The sequence below is a fragment of the Macaca nemestrina genome, chromosome 6 (assembly GCF_043159975.1).
Source record: "Macaca nemestrina isolate mMacNem1 chromosome 6, mMacNem.hap1, whole genome shotgun sequence".
In the NCBI taxonomy this organism is placed as follows: domain Eukaryota; kingdom Metazoa; phylum Chordata; class Mammalia; order Primates; family Cercopithecidae; genus Macaca; species Macaca nemestrina.
The window spans coordinates 140,199,177-140,218,370 of NC_092130.1; the positions used below are offsets into that span (position 1 = coordinate 140,199,177).

At 39.1% G+C, this 19,194-nt stretch overlaps 1 protein-coding gene and 1 non-coding gene across 2 annotated transcripts in view; one reads left to right on the top strand and one right to left on the bottom strand.

Annotated features, from left to right (window-relative positions):
- The window catches only part of LOC105487443 (complement C7), an 80,406-nt gene extending 72,169 nt beyond the window's left edge, over positions 1-8,237 (bottom strand). Inside the window, exon 1 of the mRNA XM_011750891.2 lies at positions 8,100-8,237. Coding sequence (XP_011749193.2) covers positions 8,100-8,105 — 6 coding nt within the window. The 5' untranslated portion in view covers positions 8,106-8,237. The remainder of the gene's footprint in view (positions 1-8,099) is intronic.
- Positions 6,578-6,639, top strand: LOC112427682 (U7 small nuclear RNA). Its single transcript, XR_003019378.1, has one exon. It is a non-coding gene; the product is annotated as a U7 small nuclear RNA (small nuclear RNA).
- Positions 8,238-19,194: the final 10,957 nt, after the last annotated feature.

The following is a 19,194-nucleotide window of genomic DNA, read 5'->3' on the forward strand; positions in this document are numbered from 1 at the left end:
AAAATTAAAAATAGAACTAGCATATGATTCAGCAGTCCCCTACAGAGTATGTATCCGAAGTAAATGAAATCAGTATATCAAAGAGCAATGTGCACTCCCATGTTCATTGATGCATTAGTCACAATAGCAAAGATACAGAACCAACCTAAGTGTCCATCAAAGGATAAGGGGATAAAGAAAATGTGGTAAAGAGACACAATGAAATAGTACTTGGCCTTTAAAAAAGAAGAAAATTCTGTCATTTGTGACAACATGGATTAACCCAGATAACATTATGTTAAGTGAAATAAAACAAGCACAGAAAGAAAAATACTGAATGATCTCACTTATATTTGGAATCTAAAAATGTTGACCTCTAATAAGTAAAGAGTAAAATGGCTACCAAAGGCTGTGGGGTCAGGGTGGGGATTGTTGAACAGATGTTGGTCAAAGGATACAAAACTTCAGTTACACAGAAGGAATAAGTTCAAGAGATCTAGCATACAAAATGGTGACTTAATTAATACCAATGTATTATTTGCTTTTTATTTTTCTTTTTTTTAGATGGAGTCTTGGTCTGTCACCCAGGCTGGAGTGCATTGGCGCAGTCTCAGCTCACTGCAACCTCTGCCTCCCGGGTTCAAGTGATTCTCTTGCCTCAGCTTCCCAAGTAGCTGGGATTACAGGTGAGCGCCACCATGCCTGGGAAATTTTTGTATTTTTAGTAGAGACAGGGTTTCACTATGTTGGCCAGGCTGCTCTAGAACCAATATATTATATTCTTAAAAACTCCTAAGAGAGTAGATTTTAAGTAGTCTCCCTACAAATGATAAGTATGGGAGGTAATGCATATGGTTAATTAGCTCAATTGAACCATTCTACAATATATACATATTTTATAACATCATGTTGTGCATGATAAATCATACAATTTTTATTTGTCAGTTAAAAGAAAGAAATAAATTACAAAGATAAATAAATGTTTTTTTAAAAAAATAAATTTTGGTATAATCCTATCAAACTCTATCTCCTACCATTGAATTCTGTAAAGACAAGTAAGGTTTGGGTGATGCCAGGGACACACAAATTGAAAATATTCAGCAGACTTAAATGGTTTCAAGCATTTCCTTAAGGTCCCATCATCTTTTAATCTCTTATTCCACTCCCGTTCTCTCTGACTACAGCACTCCGGAGGATACCAAGAGGAGAGAAAACCTGAAAGAAGCAGCAGTGTGAATGGCTGATTTTAAAAAGAAACCAAGCTTCCTAAGTCGGTAACCAAGGTTGAAGCACAGCGCTAGGCAGGGGGTGGTGACTCTCAAGTTATTCCTTAGTACTGTGGGTGGTCCCTTTGGTGTTTAAAATAAAACACTCCTAAGGCCTTTTATAATCATCTTTATGTGATAGCACAAGCCTAAATATTGAGGATCTGATAGGTTACAAAATTGTACATAAAATGTGATCACGTTTTGTTTGAAAAATCAAATGTGCATTGAAAAACAAAATCTACAAAGAAAAATAATAAAGCATAACAGTTTATTTCTGGTTGTCAAATTATAAGTAGTTTCTTTTATATATTTTCCTACTTTAGCTGTATGTATTTTCCTACTTTAACTGACAGCTGAAGGTGATGGAGAAAATGCAATTCACATCTTTACTGATTCTCTAAGAATATCAAATGCATCCAATTTATAACTCTGGGTAAAGGACTTTAAAATCATCTCACATTTTAATAGCCCAATATTTTCTCTCTTCTTCTTGAACTCCCCAAAACTCTTTTTCTCAATGTACCTATGAAAAGTCTTTTTAACATTATTTTCTGGATATTTCCACTGTCTTCTTAGATAACCCATTCTCTTATTAGGCATCTTCTTCTCACTTGTAAAATTCTACCTGCCTGTTTCTGGCTGTTATAGTTCCAAAAATGTTTAAGCTTATTGTGCTGATTAGCATATCTGAAAGGGTGAAAAGCTGCCAAGGAGTTGGGAAACTGTGAACAATGCTGGGAGAGGTTATTTGGGTGAGATTATGAAAACTTTTCTGACTTCAACAAACATGTAGAGCATATAATTTTTAAGATTTTTTTGTTTTAAATTATAAGCTATGTGGGGTTTTTTTTTTTTTTTTCTTTTTCTACAATGTGGCTTTCCTCTGTGCTGTGTCAGCTCATTTTTGTTCTTGTCCCTGGGAAAGCCTATCTCACAGCTTTACTAGTCATTATTAGGTATTAACCACTAGTCATGTTTTCAGAAAACAGGCTATTATAATATACAAACTTCAATTTATCCTCCAATTTTAAATCTCTCTCTTACTTTCAGTTTCTGGATACTTGTAATGAGGGAGGAGTGGAGTCCACTTCAAAATTGCACCACCTTATATTCCTCTTCCCCACCTCCCCAGGCTGCCTCTGTCCTCTCCAAAATCAGACCAACAGGAATGAGAGAGACAAGAGTAAAACAGAGTCTTGCTTGACTGATCCAGTTGGAGTCTGGTGATAGTAAATCAATGTTAGACATTTGACTGCTGATTCTTTATCTCTCGCAGTGTTTTTGTGATTCTTTGGATGTCTTCCTACTACTCTGTAGCCACTGTACTCTGGCACAAATGATTCATCCCTTTGTTAATCACTTTCGATTCTCACCCATGCCTGCTTCCTGGGGGTCCTTTCCAAACTAATGCTATTTCTTGGGGTTGCTTCATCCTGCAGACAAGCACTCTCACAGGCAGTGTCTCTGACAACCCAAATCTGGCTCTCTTTTAACCATCCATATGCGGGCCATGGGATCGCTGCACACATCCGTGTCCTGCCAAACTCTGAATGTCCACGCTGTAGCTGATACTGCTGGGTTTATTTACTCGGCTAAAGGAGGTCTGTGCCTTTACATTTTCTCAAATGTGTACAGGGTAGCATTTCCTATATCTCCTGTACACTATGTTGTATTCTCTTGAGAATAGGGATGGCCTAAGGATCACCAAATAGATTTGGGAATACTCTCTTTGTAATATTGAATAGAATGTCTAGCATCTCGCTTTAAAATGTGAAGATCCTCTTTTCTCTCACCTTATACAAAAATCAACTCAACATGGATTGAAAACTTAAATGTAAGACCTGAAACTATAACAACACTAGAAGAAAACCTAGGGAAAACTCTTCTGGACATTAGTATAGGCCAGGAATTCATAACTAAGACCTCAAAAGCACAAGCAACAAAAACAAGATTAGACAAATGGAACTTAATTAAAATTAAAAGCTAGTCTACAACAAAAGAAATAATCAACAGAGTGAACAGACAACCTACAGAATGGGAGAAAATATCTGTAAATTATGCATCTGACAGAGGACTAATATCCAGAATCTACAAGAAACTCAAACAATGATAAAAACAACAACAATGAAAACATTAAAAAGTGGGCAAAAGACATGAATAGACATTTTTCAAAGGAAGACATACAAATGGCTCACAAGCATATGAAAATGTGCTCAACGTCACTAATCATCAGAGACTTAAATTAAAACCACAAGGAGATATCATCTTACACAGTCAGAATGGCTACTATTAAAAAGTGAAAAAATTGGCTGAATGTGATGGCTCACACCTATAACCCCAACACTTTGGGAGGCCAAGGCAGGAGGATTGCTTGAAGCCAGAAGTTTGAGATCAACCTAGGCAACATAGTAAGGCTCTGTCTCTACATAAAATAATTCTTAAAAAATTATTTGAGCAGCTGGGTGCGATGGTTCACACTGGTAATCCCAGCACTTTGGTAGGCCGAGGTGGGCAGATCATGAGGTCAGGAGATCGAGACCATCCTGACTAACACAGTAAAACCCCGTCTCCATTAAAAATACAAAAAATTAACCAGGCATGGCGGCACAGTGGCACGCACCTGTAGTCTCAGCTATGTGGGAGGCTGAGGCAGGAGAATCGCTTGAACCCAGGAGGCGGAGGTTACAGTGAGTTGAGATTGTGCCACTGCACTCCAGCCTGGGAGACAGAGCAAGACTCCATCTCAAAAAAAAAATTATTTGGGCATGGTGGCACATGACCAAATAGTGCCAGCCAGCCACTCAGGAGGCTGAGTCAGGAGGATCACTTGAGCCCAGGAATTCAAGGGTGCAGTGAGCTATGATTGCACCATTACTCTTCAGTCTGGATAACAGAGCAAGATCCCATCTCTCTTTAAAAATGTCAAAAAATAACAGATGTTGGTAGGAATGCAGAGATAAGTGGGAATAGGGAATAGTATATATTCCCACCAATATATACTATTGGTGGTAATGTAAATTAGTACAACTTCCATAAAAAACAGTATGGAGATTTCTCAAAGAACTAAAATTGAACTACCATCGGATCCATCAATCCCACTACTGGGTATCTACCCAAAGGAAGAGAAATCATTATATCAGAAAGATACCTGTACTCATATGTTTATCTCACTACTATTCACAATAGCAAAGATATGGAAGCAACCTAAGTGTCCATCAACAGATGATTGGATAAAGAACATGCGGTATATACACAATGAAATACTGTTCAATTTTTTAAAAAAGAATGAAACCATGTCTTTTGCAGCAGCATGGATGGAAATGGAGCCATTATATTAAATGGAACAACTCAGAAACATAAAATCAAGTACCTCATATTCTCACTTACAAGTAGGAGCTAAATAATGTTTACACATGGACAAAAAGTATGGAATAATAGACATTGGAGACCCAGGAGAGTTGGGGATAGAAAGGGAAGAGTGATGAGAAATTACTTAATGGGTACAATGTACGTTATTTGGGAGATAGATACTCTGAAAGCCCAGACTTCAATGCTACCCAATATATCCATGTAACAAAATTGCACTTGTACCCCTTAAATGTATACAAATAAAATAACTAAATGAATAAAATTTCAAAAATAGAATAAAATTTCAAAAAATATTGAGTCTTGTTCTTGGCCTTTGACTCTCAGCCAAAATGTGGATACCAGAAATAATTATTTCTAACATTCTGTCACAGGTGTTCTAAAATAATTTCAGCCAGGTTTGGTGGCTCATGCCTGTAATCCTGGCATTTGGAGAGGACAAGGTGAGAGGATCACTCGAGCCCAGGAGTTTGAGGCCAGCCTGGGCAACATAGTGAGACCTCATCTCTACAAAAAATACAAAAATTAGCCAGGCATGGTGGCAGGCACCTGTAGTCCCAGGTACTCAGAAGACTAAGGTGGAAGGATCACTTGAGCCCAGGATGTAGTGGCTGCAGTGAGCCATGATTGCACCACTACACTCCAGCCAGGGCAATAGAGCAAGATCTTGTCTCAAATTTAAAAGTACTTTTTAAAATAAAGAATTTCAATGAAAGTTTAGGAAATTTGCTTTTTATCATCATGGATGCCTTTGCCATCATATTCTTCATATACATACTCATTATAACGCAACAAAGTCTGCTTATTACAAGACCAGTTCTGTTCATGAGTTATACAAAGTGAATCTATTAGCCAAAAGCATTTCTTGAAATTTTGCTAGCCTGCTCTCTGAAAGGAAGCAGTTATGCTTCCTTACCTTTGGAAAGAATACCTTATAAATGAACAAGAGAGATAGAAGAAACACAAATAAATCACATGAATGACAGTAACAGACATACATCTGAACTGACTCCATAAAAGAATTGCTTGGTTGAAAAGGTTTATGGGGCCAAGTGTGGTGGCTCACGCCTGTAATCCCAGCACTTTGGAAGGCTGAGGTGGGTGGATCACAAGGTCAGGAGTTCAAGACCAGTTTGGCCAATATGGTGAAACCCCATCTTTACTAAAAAAAAATACAAAAATTAGCCAGGCATGGCGACTCACATCTGTAGTCCCAGCTACTCGGGAGGCCGAGGCAGGAGAATCACCTGAACCCAGGAGGCGGAGGTTGCAGTGAGCTGAGATCATGCCACTGCACTCCAGTCTGGGCGACAGAGTGAGACTTTGTCTCAAAAAAAAAAAAAAAAAAAAAAAAAAGAAAAAGAAAAGGTGTATGGTATTTTTGTTCTGTGTCAATGTAGCTAAGCTGGAACTATATTCCCCTGAACTATATTCTCCTCTTTTTCATCACTGAATGAGCATTAGCTCTACCTCCTTCTCTGAATATATCCCAGCTACAATCCTGATTTGAGACATTACTGGGCTTGACCACATCACTGTGCTTAGGCACTGTGACGACCATTCCCTAGGTTCACAGGTCCCACACTCAGCTCAGTCCTGGATGGACAGAACAAATAGCTGGTCACAACCAGCTCCGAGGGAAGTCCCTTGGCCCTGACGTCTTCTCAAACGCCTCAGACCCAAGTTATTTCCTATCCAAGAACACAGAGAGAACCAAAGGGAATCCTGTGACTGTCTCTCTGAATTTAGTTCACATAGGGACTGTGGAGCCAAAATATTGCTTCCTTTTAAAAGGTCTGACATAAAAACCATTTCTAGCTTCTTGATAGCCCAAGGCTTTCACAAGTGTCCTTCTTTGTCACATATCCCCAAAGCATGTCCTTCAGGTTTACTGTAAAATATGAATGTCCACTTTCAAGTACAGGTAAGAATTCTGCATGCAACTTGGAGTGAAATAATCGCTTTAGTGTTACAGCTCTTTTAGAATTTGTCTAGCAGGCTTCCCAATTTTTGCTGGAAAGCCCCTATATGTAAAATTTTTTAAAAATTGATTGCTTTATTTGTTGATATTTTGTTAACCAATTAAAGGATAAAGTATATTTATTATTACAGCAGTAAAATATTATAATAATCAATGATTGTGAACATGTTTTTAAGCACAAATCAATTATTAAGATTTCTCATTGTAAAATACAGTAAAAGATTAACAGTTAACACAAATATTAGGAAAAAACATTTTGGCTAGATGACTTTCAGAAGAACGTCATATTCTTTTTTTGTTTGTTTGTTTGTTTGTTTGTTTGTTTTTCAAAACAGAGTCTCACCCTATTGCCCAGGCTGGAGTGCAGTGTCTAGTGTTGCCATCTTTATGTCCATAAGTACCCAATATTTAGCTCCCACTTAAAATTAAGAATATGTGGTATTTGGTTGTCTGTTCCTGTGTTAATTTTCTTGGGATAATGACCTCTAACTGCATCCATGTTGCTGCAAAGGACATGATTTCATTCTTTTTTAAGACTGCCCATCATAACTTTAAACATATTAACTTTGTGATTTGTGTTTAATTTTTAATTATTTAATTTCACAGAAGGCATGGGTTAATCAAGACCCATATCTTGCTCCTCCTCTAACCCCAATAATGAGCGAGCTTGTATTCGGTGCCGCAATGGACAATACAGTGACTATGGAAGCAATCTAGCCACTGACAGAGCTGTCAAATTATTCCTCACAATGCAACATTTTTGAAGTTTAAATACCAAAATTTACAATAATAAAATTTTAATAGCAATCTCAACTTATTTTTGCATTCCAGAGATTTAGCCTATGATAGTGATTTCTGTCTTTGGTCCTGTCTTTAGTTGAATAGTTTTTTTGGTTTTGTTTTGTTTTGTTTTGTTTTGTTTTTTAATATTTGGCCTTTTTGCATTGGGCCAACATGTATACTTGGTAGACCTTTAGTTTTATTCCATCTACTCGTATCTTCTATTCTCACAATGCTGACTCTTTTATCCAATATTTCAAATTCTCAAGTTCCAAGTCTGCAAATTTACTTTTCTATTAGCTCTTAGATAAATTGCAGGACCCTATTGCATGGCTCCAAATCCGAACAAGCAAAAAAAAAAAAAAAATACACCAGAGGAAAGTTTTTCCCAAGAAATAACAATAGTACTATTGTATTTCTTTATTATTTTATCGGGACTTTCAGAAACGTTGCCTCCAATTCCTGATTCCCAGACCTCTGGACCTATAATTTAACCACAAGATAAGAAAAAGGAATTCACTTTGGCTGAACTGTTAAATATGTTTAAATAAGGATTTCTAAAAATCACCCCCAGATCTTTTTCTTCTGTATTTTTCTCTGGCCTTCTACTTACTTGATGTCTTTCAGTTAAGTATTACCCCTCCTCACTTAAATTACATTTATATTACCCCTGTTCATTTGAAAAGATAGCTTCACTTACAAAAGTAATGAAATTATTTTCTTACCTTCATGTTTGGGAAAACATTCAGGGCAGAAGAGAGGGGGAAAATTTCCTCTGTAAGGGCCGGGTAAGTTTTCAACAGCAGGAAGAACCCAGCAGGCTGCCTGCCTCTCTGCCTCTCCCTGCTCTAGATTATCTTGGCACTCATATATAGAGCAAGTGGTCCTGAGATGTAGCTCCTACCCCAACCGGATTCTCCAGCGACAGCAAGAGCCTGCCCTTGTACTTAATCTGTGCCTTGAAGCCAGATGCATCTTATCAATTACACAGCCTTAGCTACGCCAGCTGGGACTGTTTGGAAGTTACAGATATGTTTCTTAGAAACATATCTATAAATCAGGAAACACAGCAAATGTTCTCAGTTCAATGTTTAAGTGATTTTCAACCAAAGGAGACTTTGTGTAAGGCAAGGGATGAGCCTCCTCGTGGATGTTTTCATGATTCTCTTAAAGGGTATTATACGCCAGACTTCGAGATTAAATATTTTGTGAGCGAAAATATCTAAATGTAGTTCTGTCACTCAAAATGTAAATGGAATGTTCTGGAGTAGAATTTTTCCCCAAAGTACAGCCTAACACAACCTAATAGTCATCCCTTCATGCTTAACTTTCACAGAATAACCACAAAGAGCATCAATTTTTGCAAACATATTCGAGGGCATCACTAATTTTCTCAAGAACTTCACTTAATCCTTTGCTAATCAGACCACTGTGTTGTAAAGTTCTTCTCAGGGTCATCATCCACATCCATTTTCTCTCCTTCGCTTTTTATGTTGTCTTAGTCTACCAAGTCTTCATTTGTCCATAGCTTTGCATTGATTCTAGAAGGTCCCCAACATCACCTTCATACATTTGATACAATGCTGTATATTTTGCAAGATTTCAGATTTCCTATTGAAATTGAGGTACAGTTGGTCGAGCACAATGGCTCATGCCTGTAATCCCAGCACTTTAGGAGGCCAAGGTAGGCAAATCATGAGGTCAGGAGTTCGAGACCAGACTGGACAATATGGTGAAACCCCGTCTCTACTAAAAACACAAAAAAATTAGCCGGGCTTGGTGGCACGCACCTGTAGTCCCAGCTACTCAGGAGGCTGAGACAGAAGAATTGCTTGAACCCAGGAGGTGGAGGTTGCAGTAAGCCGAGCTCGTGCCATTACACTCCAGCCTGGGTGACAGAGTGAGATTCCATCTCAAAAAAAAGAAAAATGAGCTACAGTTTTATTTGTATTGTTGGACCAAATATTCTAACACTAGCTGCTAGTGCATTATGAGTGAGGTAGAATAAGTGTTAAGTGGGAAAGAAAATTTGAGTTAAGAATAATTTTTATAAGTAAACATTCCGTTAGTGAAGATTTTCTAGTTTTAATGATTTTTTTTCTTCCTATATCCGAAGCACTGGAATAATAGAGACAACCCCTATCCTCCCCTCATAAATTAATGGTGGTTTCCAGAGACAAAGCTTCCGCATCTTTTGTTCAAACCTTTAGTGGAAGAAATTTCTTCACAGAGACAAAGATCCTGACTCCTGGAAGAAATATTTTTTATTCAGCTCCAACTGCATAAACTCCAGATGCCATAGACTCATCTTAAATTCTCAATATGCAATTTCATGTTCATTGGCTGTCTTCGTTTGGGTTCCCCCAGAAGTAGATTTAGAGACAAGAATTCAATTGCAAGTAATTTGTTTTTGTTTTTGTTTTTGTTTTAAGAGACAATCCTAGAAAGTACTGCTAGAGGTGGGAAAGTGAGACGGGGAGGAAAGAAAGTCAATAAAGGGTGTTTTATCAAGCAAGAGACTCCAGTGGGCAATTTGAGTTCAGTTCTGATGAGGAACTCTGAAAGACATAGCAGACCAACTCTGCAATTAAGAGTTAGTCCAGCTGGGTGTGGTGGTTCATACCTGTGATCCCAGCACTTTGGGAGGCTGAGGTGGGTGGATCACTTGAGGTCAGGAGTTCAAGACCAGCCTAGCCATGATGGTGAAACACCATCTCTACTAAAAATACAAAAAAAAAAAAAAAAAAAAGCCAGTCGTCGTGGTTCATGCCTATAATCCCAACTACTCGGGAGGCTGAGGCACGAGAATCACCAGAACCCAGCAGGCAGAGGCTGCAGTGAAGTGAGATTGCACCAATGCACTTCAGCCTGGGCGACAGAGTGCGAGCCTGTCTCAAAAAAAAAAAAAGAGTTAGTCCAATTAAGGGGTAAGGAAACCCATCGTTGATTACGGTAGCTCCTGAACCCATTGGCTCTCTGGCACTACCAGCTTGCCCTGGGGGCAAGCTAAGCACACACCTACAGCCATAAATAAAGGTTTTGAAGCAGGGAATTGCAGCATTTGCAATATTTGCAGGTGTTTACCTTTGTCATTTAGAGGCGAGCAATGAAGGAATATGGGTAGGGTATCAACAGCATCTTCTACAGTAGCTTTTTATTTATGTACACACGCATGTATGAATTTTTTCATTCTGAATTTGATCAATATTTTGTAAAATGTGTAATATGATAGGCTATCAGCTTTGACAGGTAGAAGCCTTAAGCTATATCCTTCCTTATTTTTATTCTTTACATGCTATAAAGGACCATATTAGCCCATTTACAGAATATCCTTAATCTAGAGGATGATGTGGATTTTTTGTAGTAATTTAGAACTTGAATTGTTCGGCTCAGGTATCCCATAGATTATTCAATTCTGAAAGGGTTACAGAAACTTCCTTTCCCCAAATGCCTTGCACACTCCTACCTTCACATCTGTAATGTCATAAGAGCATTTCTTCTGTCTGCAATTTTAATAGAGGAACCATTAGCACAAAGGCTTTAAATGCACGTGGGAGCAATACTGTGGGAAGTTTCACTGCTGGCATAAGTTGTACGGACTTTATTCACACAATGAGTCACTGAGAACTCACCCACTGGAAGTTTTTAAGAAAGAATCAAAGCAGTGCTTTAGATTGATTGAAACAGTAGCTGTGTGCAGCCTACATAGAATAGGTAAGGAAAGGAAGCAGGAAGCGTGACTTGGAATTTATTTCAGTAGTTTAGACAAGGGGATCAAGGCCTCATTTAAGAAGGGATAGACACAGCTGTGTCTACAAACAATACAAAAATTAGCTGGGCATGATGGCACATGCCTGTACTCTCAACTACTCAGAAAGCTGAGGTGGAAGGATCACTGTAGCCCAGAAGGTTGAGGCTGCAGTGAGCTGTGATCAGGTCACTGCACTCCAGCCTTGGTGACAGAGCAAGACCTTGTCTCAAAAACAAAAACAGAAACAACAAAAAAAGAAGGGGCTGGGCACGGTGGCTCACACCTGTAATCTCAGCAGTTTGGGTGGCCGAAGAAGGTGAATCACTGGAGGTCAGGAGTTCAAGACCAGCCTGGCCAACATGGTGAAACCTTGTCTCTACTAAAAATACAAAAATTAGCCAAACGTGGTGGCGGGCAACCGCAATTTCAGCTACTTGGGAGGCTGAGGCAGGAGAATCACTTGAACCTGGGAGGCAAAGATTGCAGTGAGCCAAGATGGCGCTACTGCACTCCAGCCTGGGCAACACAACAACACCCTGTCTCAGAAAAAAAAAAAAAGGAGGATAGACAAAAGAGCCAGAAGAATTCACAGGGTTTAGTGATTAAATATGGTTTCAAGTCTGATTGATTCAGAGAATTGAAAGAATTTAAGAAAAATGTAAAGGAGGAAGAAAATTGGAAGTCAAAAAGGAAAAGATGGTTTTGGAGAGGGGACGTTTTTACTTTGGGGAAAGCATCCAACATATAACTGAAAATATAGGTCTCTTTGGGAAGAGATAGGCTTCACCTATGTCTCTTGGAGGGGTACCTGGGTAGAGCCGCTAGCATGGAAGTACATAACTAAAATCATGGACTTGGGCAAATCTTCTAGAGATTGAACATAACGAAGCATAAAACCACAAGAAATACCCTCAGGGAGTAGGAAGAAAAAAAAATGCCAAAAAGGAGAGGTTACAGAGAAAGAAGAAAAACCAAAACAATGCAACATCAACCCAAGTCAGGAGAATTTCAAGATGAAGAGCCCAGTCAACAGTTATTCCCAGCAAATGCCCAGCCTTGGATTTGCAAAGCACAGTGCATTGTAGATTAAATGTTCTGAAAGTTCTGTAACAAGTAAAACTTTTTTAACTTTTTGAACCCAGAATTTCTCAAGTTCATGTGAACCCCTGGACTTTTATTTCTAACAAACCCCAAAACTGGTATATGGGCATGCTTTGGCAAATAAATGGTGTCTAAGCCAAAGCTAAGTCAGTAGAGGGGTAAAGCAGATTTCTGCCAGACTGGGGAAGGGTCAGTAAGGGCACAGCCCTCTCCTCACCTCCTGTGACACCAGCTCTTCCCCGTTTGCCCTCACCTCCCTTGGCAGCTCCTCAAACACTGTTAACATCCCCAAACCCTAATGAAACTATTAGGCCACCGATTATATCAGGAAGCAATTCTGGTCCACCACAGGGAGATATTTGAAAACATTTTAACGAAGCTATTTCATTTACTAGTCATTTCATTTTGCTCTGAATTGTTCCAACAGATTTAGCTGACTCTGGGGGTTTCAGAGGAACAAACTCACTGGGGAAAAGTAAAAGCCTCCTTTTTCCTCCTCTCTTGTATTGAGGCTGATAAGGTCAGAATTGAACCTGCGGGGAGTTGGAGTGAAGAAGCAAGAGCATCCCCTAGTGGCAGACTGCTCCAGGCCCTGGAGTCAGAGAACACCGTTAAGCTCTGGAGTTAAACCACTCAGGAGGGAGTGAAACACAGTGAATCTTCCTAGGCTCCCAGGCAAGTGCTTGCTAAGCTAATAAGTACTGCAGGTGGTATTGCTTTTTCCATTTAAAATGTCACACTGCGAACAGTTTGAGAATGAAAAATGGCTGCCAAGCAATGCCTTATTCAAAGGAAGATTTCAGTAAAATGATGATTATGAAATGCTGTATCATTACACATAATAAGTTGCTGTCTGTCTCTGCTGGAAGCACTGCATTAAATGCTGTGATTTGTGCATTAATTTAAAGTGAGGCTACTAGATTAATACTCTCTGTTGGTATCCAGTTCTTCATACGAAAGTTGTTTAAGGTTTAAATATGTAGGAAATACAAGGTTTCACACTTCCCTCTGGACAGACTTCTGGACAGGCGCCATTCTGCTCTTCCACACTGGGCAAGCCTTTGCCCTGGTGACCCTGATGGCTGCAGATGGCAAGAATCAAATTACAATCACGACGAGATAGGAAGTTTTGTCATTATGGTTTTTAATAGTGACAGGCATTTGCTAAATTTAGGAGAAGGCCCAGATTTGTTTGAGTTTCTGAATGGCATCTAGGTTTTTCAGTTATTGCAATGCACATTGTAGCAGTAGCCTGCAAGTACCAGATACATTTCATTTGGCTTAAATTTGAATTAAGTCAAACAGCTCTGAGAAGGAAGACATAAAATACAAAGATTTCAGTGGTTCTGTAACTGCCTTATGGAAAGTCCTGTGGAGGAAGGGTGAGAAAGGACAAGGTCATTTATTTGATCTACACTTCAAACTTGTGGTGCCTAAATAGAAAGTTGTTTCTGTTTTCAGACCAAGAGCTCAGCATGCAATAGACGTAAAATAAAAATCAATCACTCAGAAAATGTCAGGCCACCCCATAGTTTTAAGCTTTAACTCTTTAAACGATCTTAAAACAGATATGTTTTAATATCAGATTCATCACTAAATATTCCACAGGCCAAGAAAGAATAAATAATGTGGTTAAAAAAAGTAAAATCCTAGGCGGGTGGATCACAAGGTCAGGAGTTTGAGATATTCAGGAGGCGGAGGCAGGAGAACTGCTTGAACCCTGGAGACGGAGGTTGCAGTAAGCCAAAATCATACCACTGCACTCCAGCCTGGGTGACAGAGAGGGACTCCGTCTCAAAAAAAAAAAAGTAAAATCCTGAATTGTGCAACCTCTTAAAATGTTTGTGAAAAAATCTTAGTAACCAGAGAAGAATAGTCATGAATATCTAACTAGAAACTTCTTCGGAGGAAAATTTTTCTAAAAGCAAAAAGAGTACTAATTTATATTTCCCTTGTTTGGTTTTTTTATTATTATTATTATTTTTATTTTTTTGAGACAGGGTCTCACTCTGTCACCCAGGCTGGAGTGCAGTGGTGTGACCACAGCTCACTGCAGCCTCAACCTCCTGAGCTCAGGTGATCCTCCCACCTTAGCCACCTCTTGAGTAGCAGGGACCACAGGCACATGCTACCATGTGCAGCTAATTTTTGTATGTTTTGTAGAGCTAGGGTTTCATCATGTTGCCCAGGTTGGTCTCACACTGCTGAATTCAAGTGAACCTCTTGCCTTGGCCTTCCAAAGTACTGTGGGCCTCTAATTTGTGTTTCATTTATACAAATATGTGCTTTGAAAACAGATAATCCGGTTTCAAATCTTGGGCAGGTTTGTTAATCTCTCTGACGTTCTGTTTTCTTATCTGAAAGGTGAAAATCATATTATCTAACCCCTAGGGTTATTATATTAAATGAGATAGTCCAAATACAACAATTTGCATCATGCCCAGAATATAGTAAGCTTAGTCCAATAAATATGAACTAGTATGCAAATTATTATAAACAATCCAGCTGGGCACAGTGGCTTGCTCCTATAATCCCAGCATTTTAGGAGGCCAAGGCAGCAGGATTGCTTGAGGCCAGGAATTCAAGACCACCCTGAGCAACATGGCAAGACCCCACATCTACAAGAAAATTTAAAAAATTATCCATGCATGGTGGTTACATGCCTCTGGTCCCAGCTACTCAGGAGGCTGAGGTGGGAGGGTCACATGATCCCAAGAGGTTGAGGCATCAGTAAGCCATGATCGTACCACTGCATTCCAGCCTAGACAACAAAGTGAGAACATGGCTCAAAAAAAAAAAAAAAAAAAAAAAAATGCGGCCGGGCGCGGTGGCTCAAGCCTGTAATCCCAGCACTTTGGGAGGCCGAGACGGGCGGAGATCGAGACCATCCTGGCTAACACGGTGAAACCCCATCTCTACTAAAAAATACAAAAAACTAGCCAGGCGAGGTGGCGGGCGCCTGTAGTCCCAGCTACTCGGGAGGCTGAGGCAGGAGAATGGCGTGAACCCGGGAGGCGGAGCTTGCAGTGAGCTGGGATCTGGCCACTGTACCCCAGCCTGGGTGATAGAGCAAGACTCTGTCTCAAAAAAAAAAAAAAAAAAAAAAAAAAAAAAAAAGGGCTGGGCGCAGTGACTCACACCTGTAAAACTCTCACCACTTTGCGAGGCCAAGGTGGGTGGATCACCTGAGGTCAGGAGCTCAAGACCAGCCTAACCAACATAGTAAAAGCCTGTCTCTACTAAAAATACAAATATAAGTTGGGCATGGTGGCATGCATCGTAGTGCCAGCTACTTGAGAGGCTGAGGCAGTAGAATCGCTTGAACTTGGGAGGTGGAGGTTGCAGTGAGCTGAGATTGCACCACTGCACTTCAGCCTGGGTGACAGAGTGAGACTCCATCTCAAAAAAATAAAAAATTTTAAAAAAGTGAAACAATCCAAATAGTCATCAATGATGGATTGGTTAAATAATGTATAGCATGTACACACTTTTTTTTGTTTTGTTTTGTTGCCAAGGTTGGAGTGCAGTGGCGCTATCTTGGCTCACTGTAACCTCCACTCCAGGTTCAAGCTATTCTTACGCCTCAGCCTCCTGAGTAGTTGGGACTACAGGCGTGTGCCACCATGCCAGGCTAATTTTTTTTGTATTTTTAGTAGAGACAATGTTTCACCATGTCGCCCAGGCTGATCTTGTACTCCTGAGCTCAGGCAATCCACCTGCCTTGGCCTCCCAAACTGCTAGGATTACAAGCTGCTGAGCCAGTGCGCCCAACCACAGCATGTACAAGTATTAAATGGAATATTATTCAGCTAAAAAAATGGAAAAAACACTCTATGCACTGATATGAAAAGATCTACAAAATATAGAGATGAAAAAAACGGTACAGAACAGGATGGTATTTGGGGGTTAAAAGAAGGGAGGAGAATAAGAGTATATATTCTATTTGTTTGTATTTGCATGAAAAAAACTGTCATAGAAGTTTCACAAAGAAACTAATAAAAATTCTTATCTGAGGATTAATGTGGGAAGGAAACTAGGTGAAGAGATGAAAACAGAATGAATAGAAAAAGAGATGGGACTAAGACTTTTACTTTACACTATTTTATAGTTTTAATACATTAATGAATGTATTTCTGATTTTTAAAAAATAAAATTATTTAATTTTATTTTGTTAGCTTTTATTATTTTATAATTCAAAGTACAAAAGAATAAGCATCATGGCTGGATGTGGTAGCTCACGCCTGTAATCCCAGCACTTTGGGAGGCCAAGGCAAGTGGATCACTTGAGGTCAGGAGTTTGAGACTAGCCTGGCTAACATGGTGAAACCCCATTTCCACTAAAAATACAAAAAAAAAAATTAGCCAGGCATGGTGGTGCACACCTTTAGTCCCAGCTACTTGGGAAGCTGAGGCAGGAGAATCACTTAAACCCAGGAGGTGGAAGTTGCAGTGAGACGAGATCACATCACTGCACTCCACCCTGAGCCACAGTGAGACTCCACCTCAAAAAAAAAAAAAAAAAAGAATAAGCATCTTAATATATTCTTTGTCCTTTGATTGTTTGTTTGCTTATTTGTTTATTTGAATGAATCATGGGATACTGTAGGGATACACATAGCACTAAAAGAAACAGCAATCTTACTAAAATGCTTCATGGTCACTGGGACCAAAAGGATGGTCTGGAAGGTAGATATAGTGATTCATATATCTTTACTTTAGTGCACCACCAGTCTATTTCTTTGATATTTATGTGACCAAGCTTCCAAATGCAAGCTCTCAAAGTGAGCATATGAGTAAACATCACTGCTCCTATGTAATTAAATATACATGAAATTTAATAAATTACCCAGACTCACAAAGAAATTGGTTCCATTCTCTTCTTGCTCCTTTTCATCTTCTACTGATGTGGGCCTGTTTCTGGAAAGAAATTGTGACTTGCCAAAAAAGGCATCAAACAAATCTTGTCTCAAATTTAGAGTTCACAATCTGCTATCTGTATTATCCTCATAAGCCTCAATTTTCTTACATAAAAAAGGATAATGAAACTTTTTATAGGATTGATGAGATTCAAGATATATAAAAAACATACTACATCATCCTGAGCACATATAGCCTCCACACTCATGAACAATAAATGAGTTTCTTTTAAATATGCATAAGTAAATGTGAGCCGAAGACAAAATTTTATCAAAACAGTTTTTTTTTTAATTATACATTAAGTTCTAGGGTACATGTGCACAACATTCAGGTTTGATACATAGGTATACATGTTCCATGTTGGTTTGCTGCACCCATCAACTCATCATTTACATTAGGTATTTCTCCTAATGCTATCCCTTCTCCAGCCCCTACCCCCAACAGGCCCTGGTATGTGATGTTCCCTGCCCTGTGTCCAAGTGATCTCCTTGTTCAATTCCCACCTATTAGCGAGAACATACAGTGTTTGGTTTTCTGTCCTTCTGATAGTTTGCTGAGAATGATGGTTTCCAGCTTCATCCATGTCCCTGCAAAGGACAAGAACTCATCCGTTTTTATGACTGCATAGCATTCCATGGTGTATATGTACTATATTTTCTTAATCCAGTCTATCATTGATGAACATTTGGGTTGGTTCCAAGTTTTTTCTGTTAAGAATATTGCCGCAATAAACATACATGTGCATGTGTCTTTATGGTAGCATGATTTATAATCCTTTGGGTATACCCAGTAATGGGATTGCTGGGGCAAATGGTAATTCTAGTTCTAGATCCTTGAGGAATCGCCACACTGTCTTCCACAATGGTTGAACTAATTTACACACCTACCAATAGTGTAAAAGTGTTCCTATTTCTCCACATCCTCTCCAACATCTGTTGTTTCCTGACTTTAATGATTGCCATTCTAACTGGGGTGAGATGGTATCTCATTGTGGTTTTGATTTGCAATTCTCTGATGGCCAGTGATGATGAGCATTTTTTCATGTGTCTGTTGGCTACATAAATGTCTTCTTTTGAGAAGTGTCTGTTCAAATCCTTTGCCCACTTTTTGATGGGGTTGTTTGGTTTTTTCTCTTAAATTTGTTTGAGTTCTTTCTAGGTTCTGGGTATTAGCCCTTTATCAGCTGGGTAGATTGCAAAAATTTTCTCCCATTCTGTAGGTTGCCTGTTCACTCTGATGGTAGTTTCTTTTGCTGTGCAGAAGTTCTTTAGTTTAATTAGATCCCATTTGTCAATTTTGGCTTTTGTTGCCATTGCTTTTGGTGTTTTAGTCATGAGGTCCTTGCCTATGCCTATGTCCTGAATGGTATTGCCTAGGTTTTCTTCTAGGGTTTTTATGGCTTTAGGTCTAATATTTAAGTCTTTAATCCATCTTGAATTAGTTTTTGTATAAGGTGTAAGGAAGGGATCCAGTTTCGGATTTCTACGTACAGCTAGCCAGTTTTCACAGCACCATTTATTAAATAGGGAATTCTTTCCCCATTTCTTGTTTTTGTCAAGTTTGCCAAAGATCAGATGGTTGTAGATGTGTAGTGTTATTTCTGAGGCCTCTGTTCTGTTCCATTGGTCTATATACCTGTTTTGGTACCAGTACCATGCTGTTTTGGTTGCTGTAGCCTTGTAGTATAGTTTGAAGTCAGGTAGCACGATGCCTCCAGCTTTGTTCTTTTTGCTTGGGATTGTCTTGGCAATGTGGGCTCTTTTTTGGTTCCATATGAACTTTAAAGTATTTTTTTCCAATTCTGTGAAGAAAGTCATTGGTAGCTTAATGGGGATGGCATTGGATCTATAAATTAGTTTGGGCAGTATGGCCATTTTCACGATATTGACTCTTCCTATCCATGAGCATGGCATATTCTTCCAATTGTTTGTGTCCTCTTTTAATTCGTTGAGCACTAGTTTGTAGTTCTCCTTGAAGAGATCCTTCACATCCCTTGTAAGTTGGATTCCTAGGTATTTTATTCTCTTTGAAGCAATTGTGAATGGAAGTTC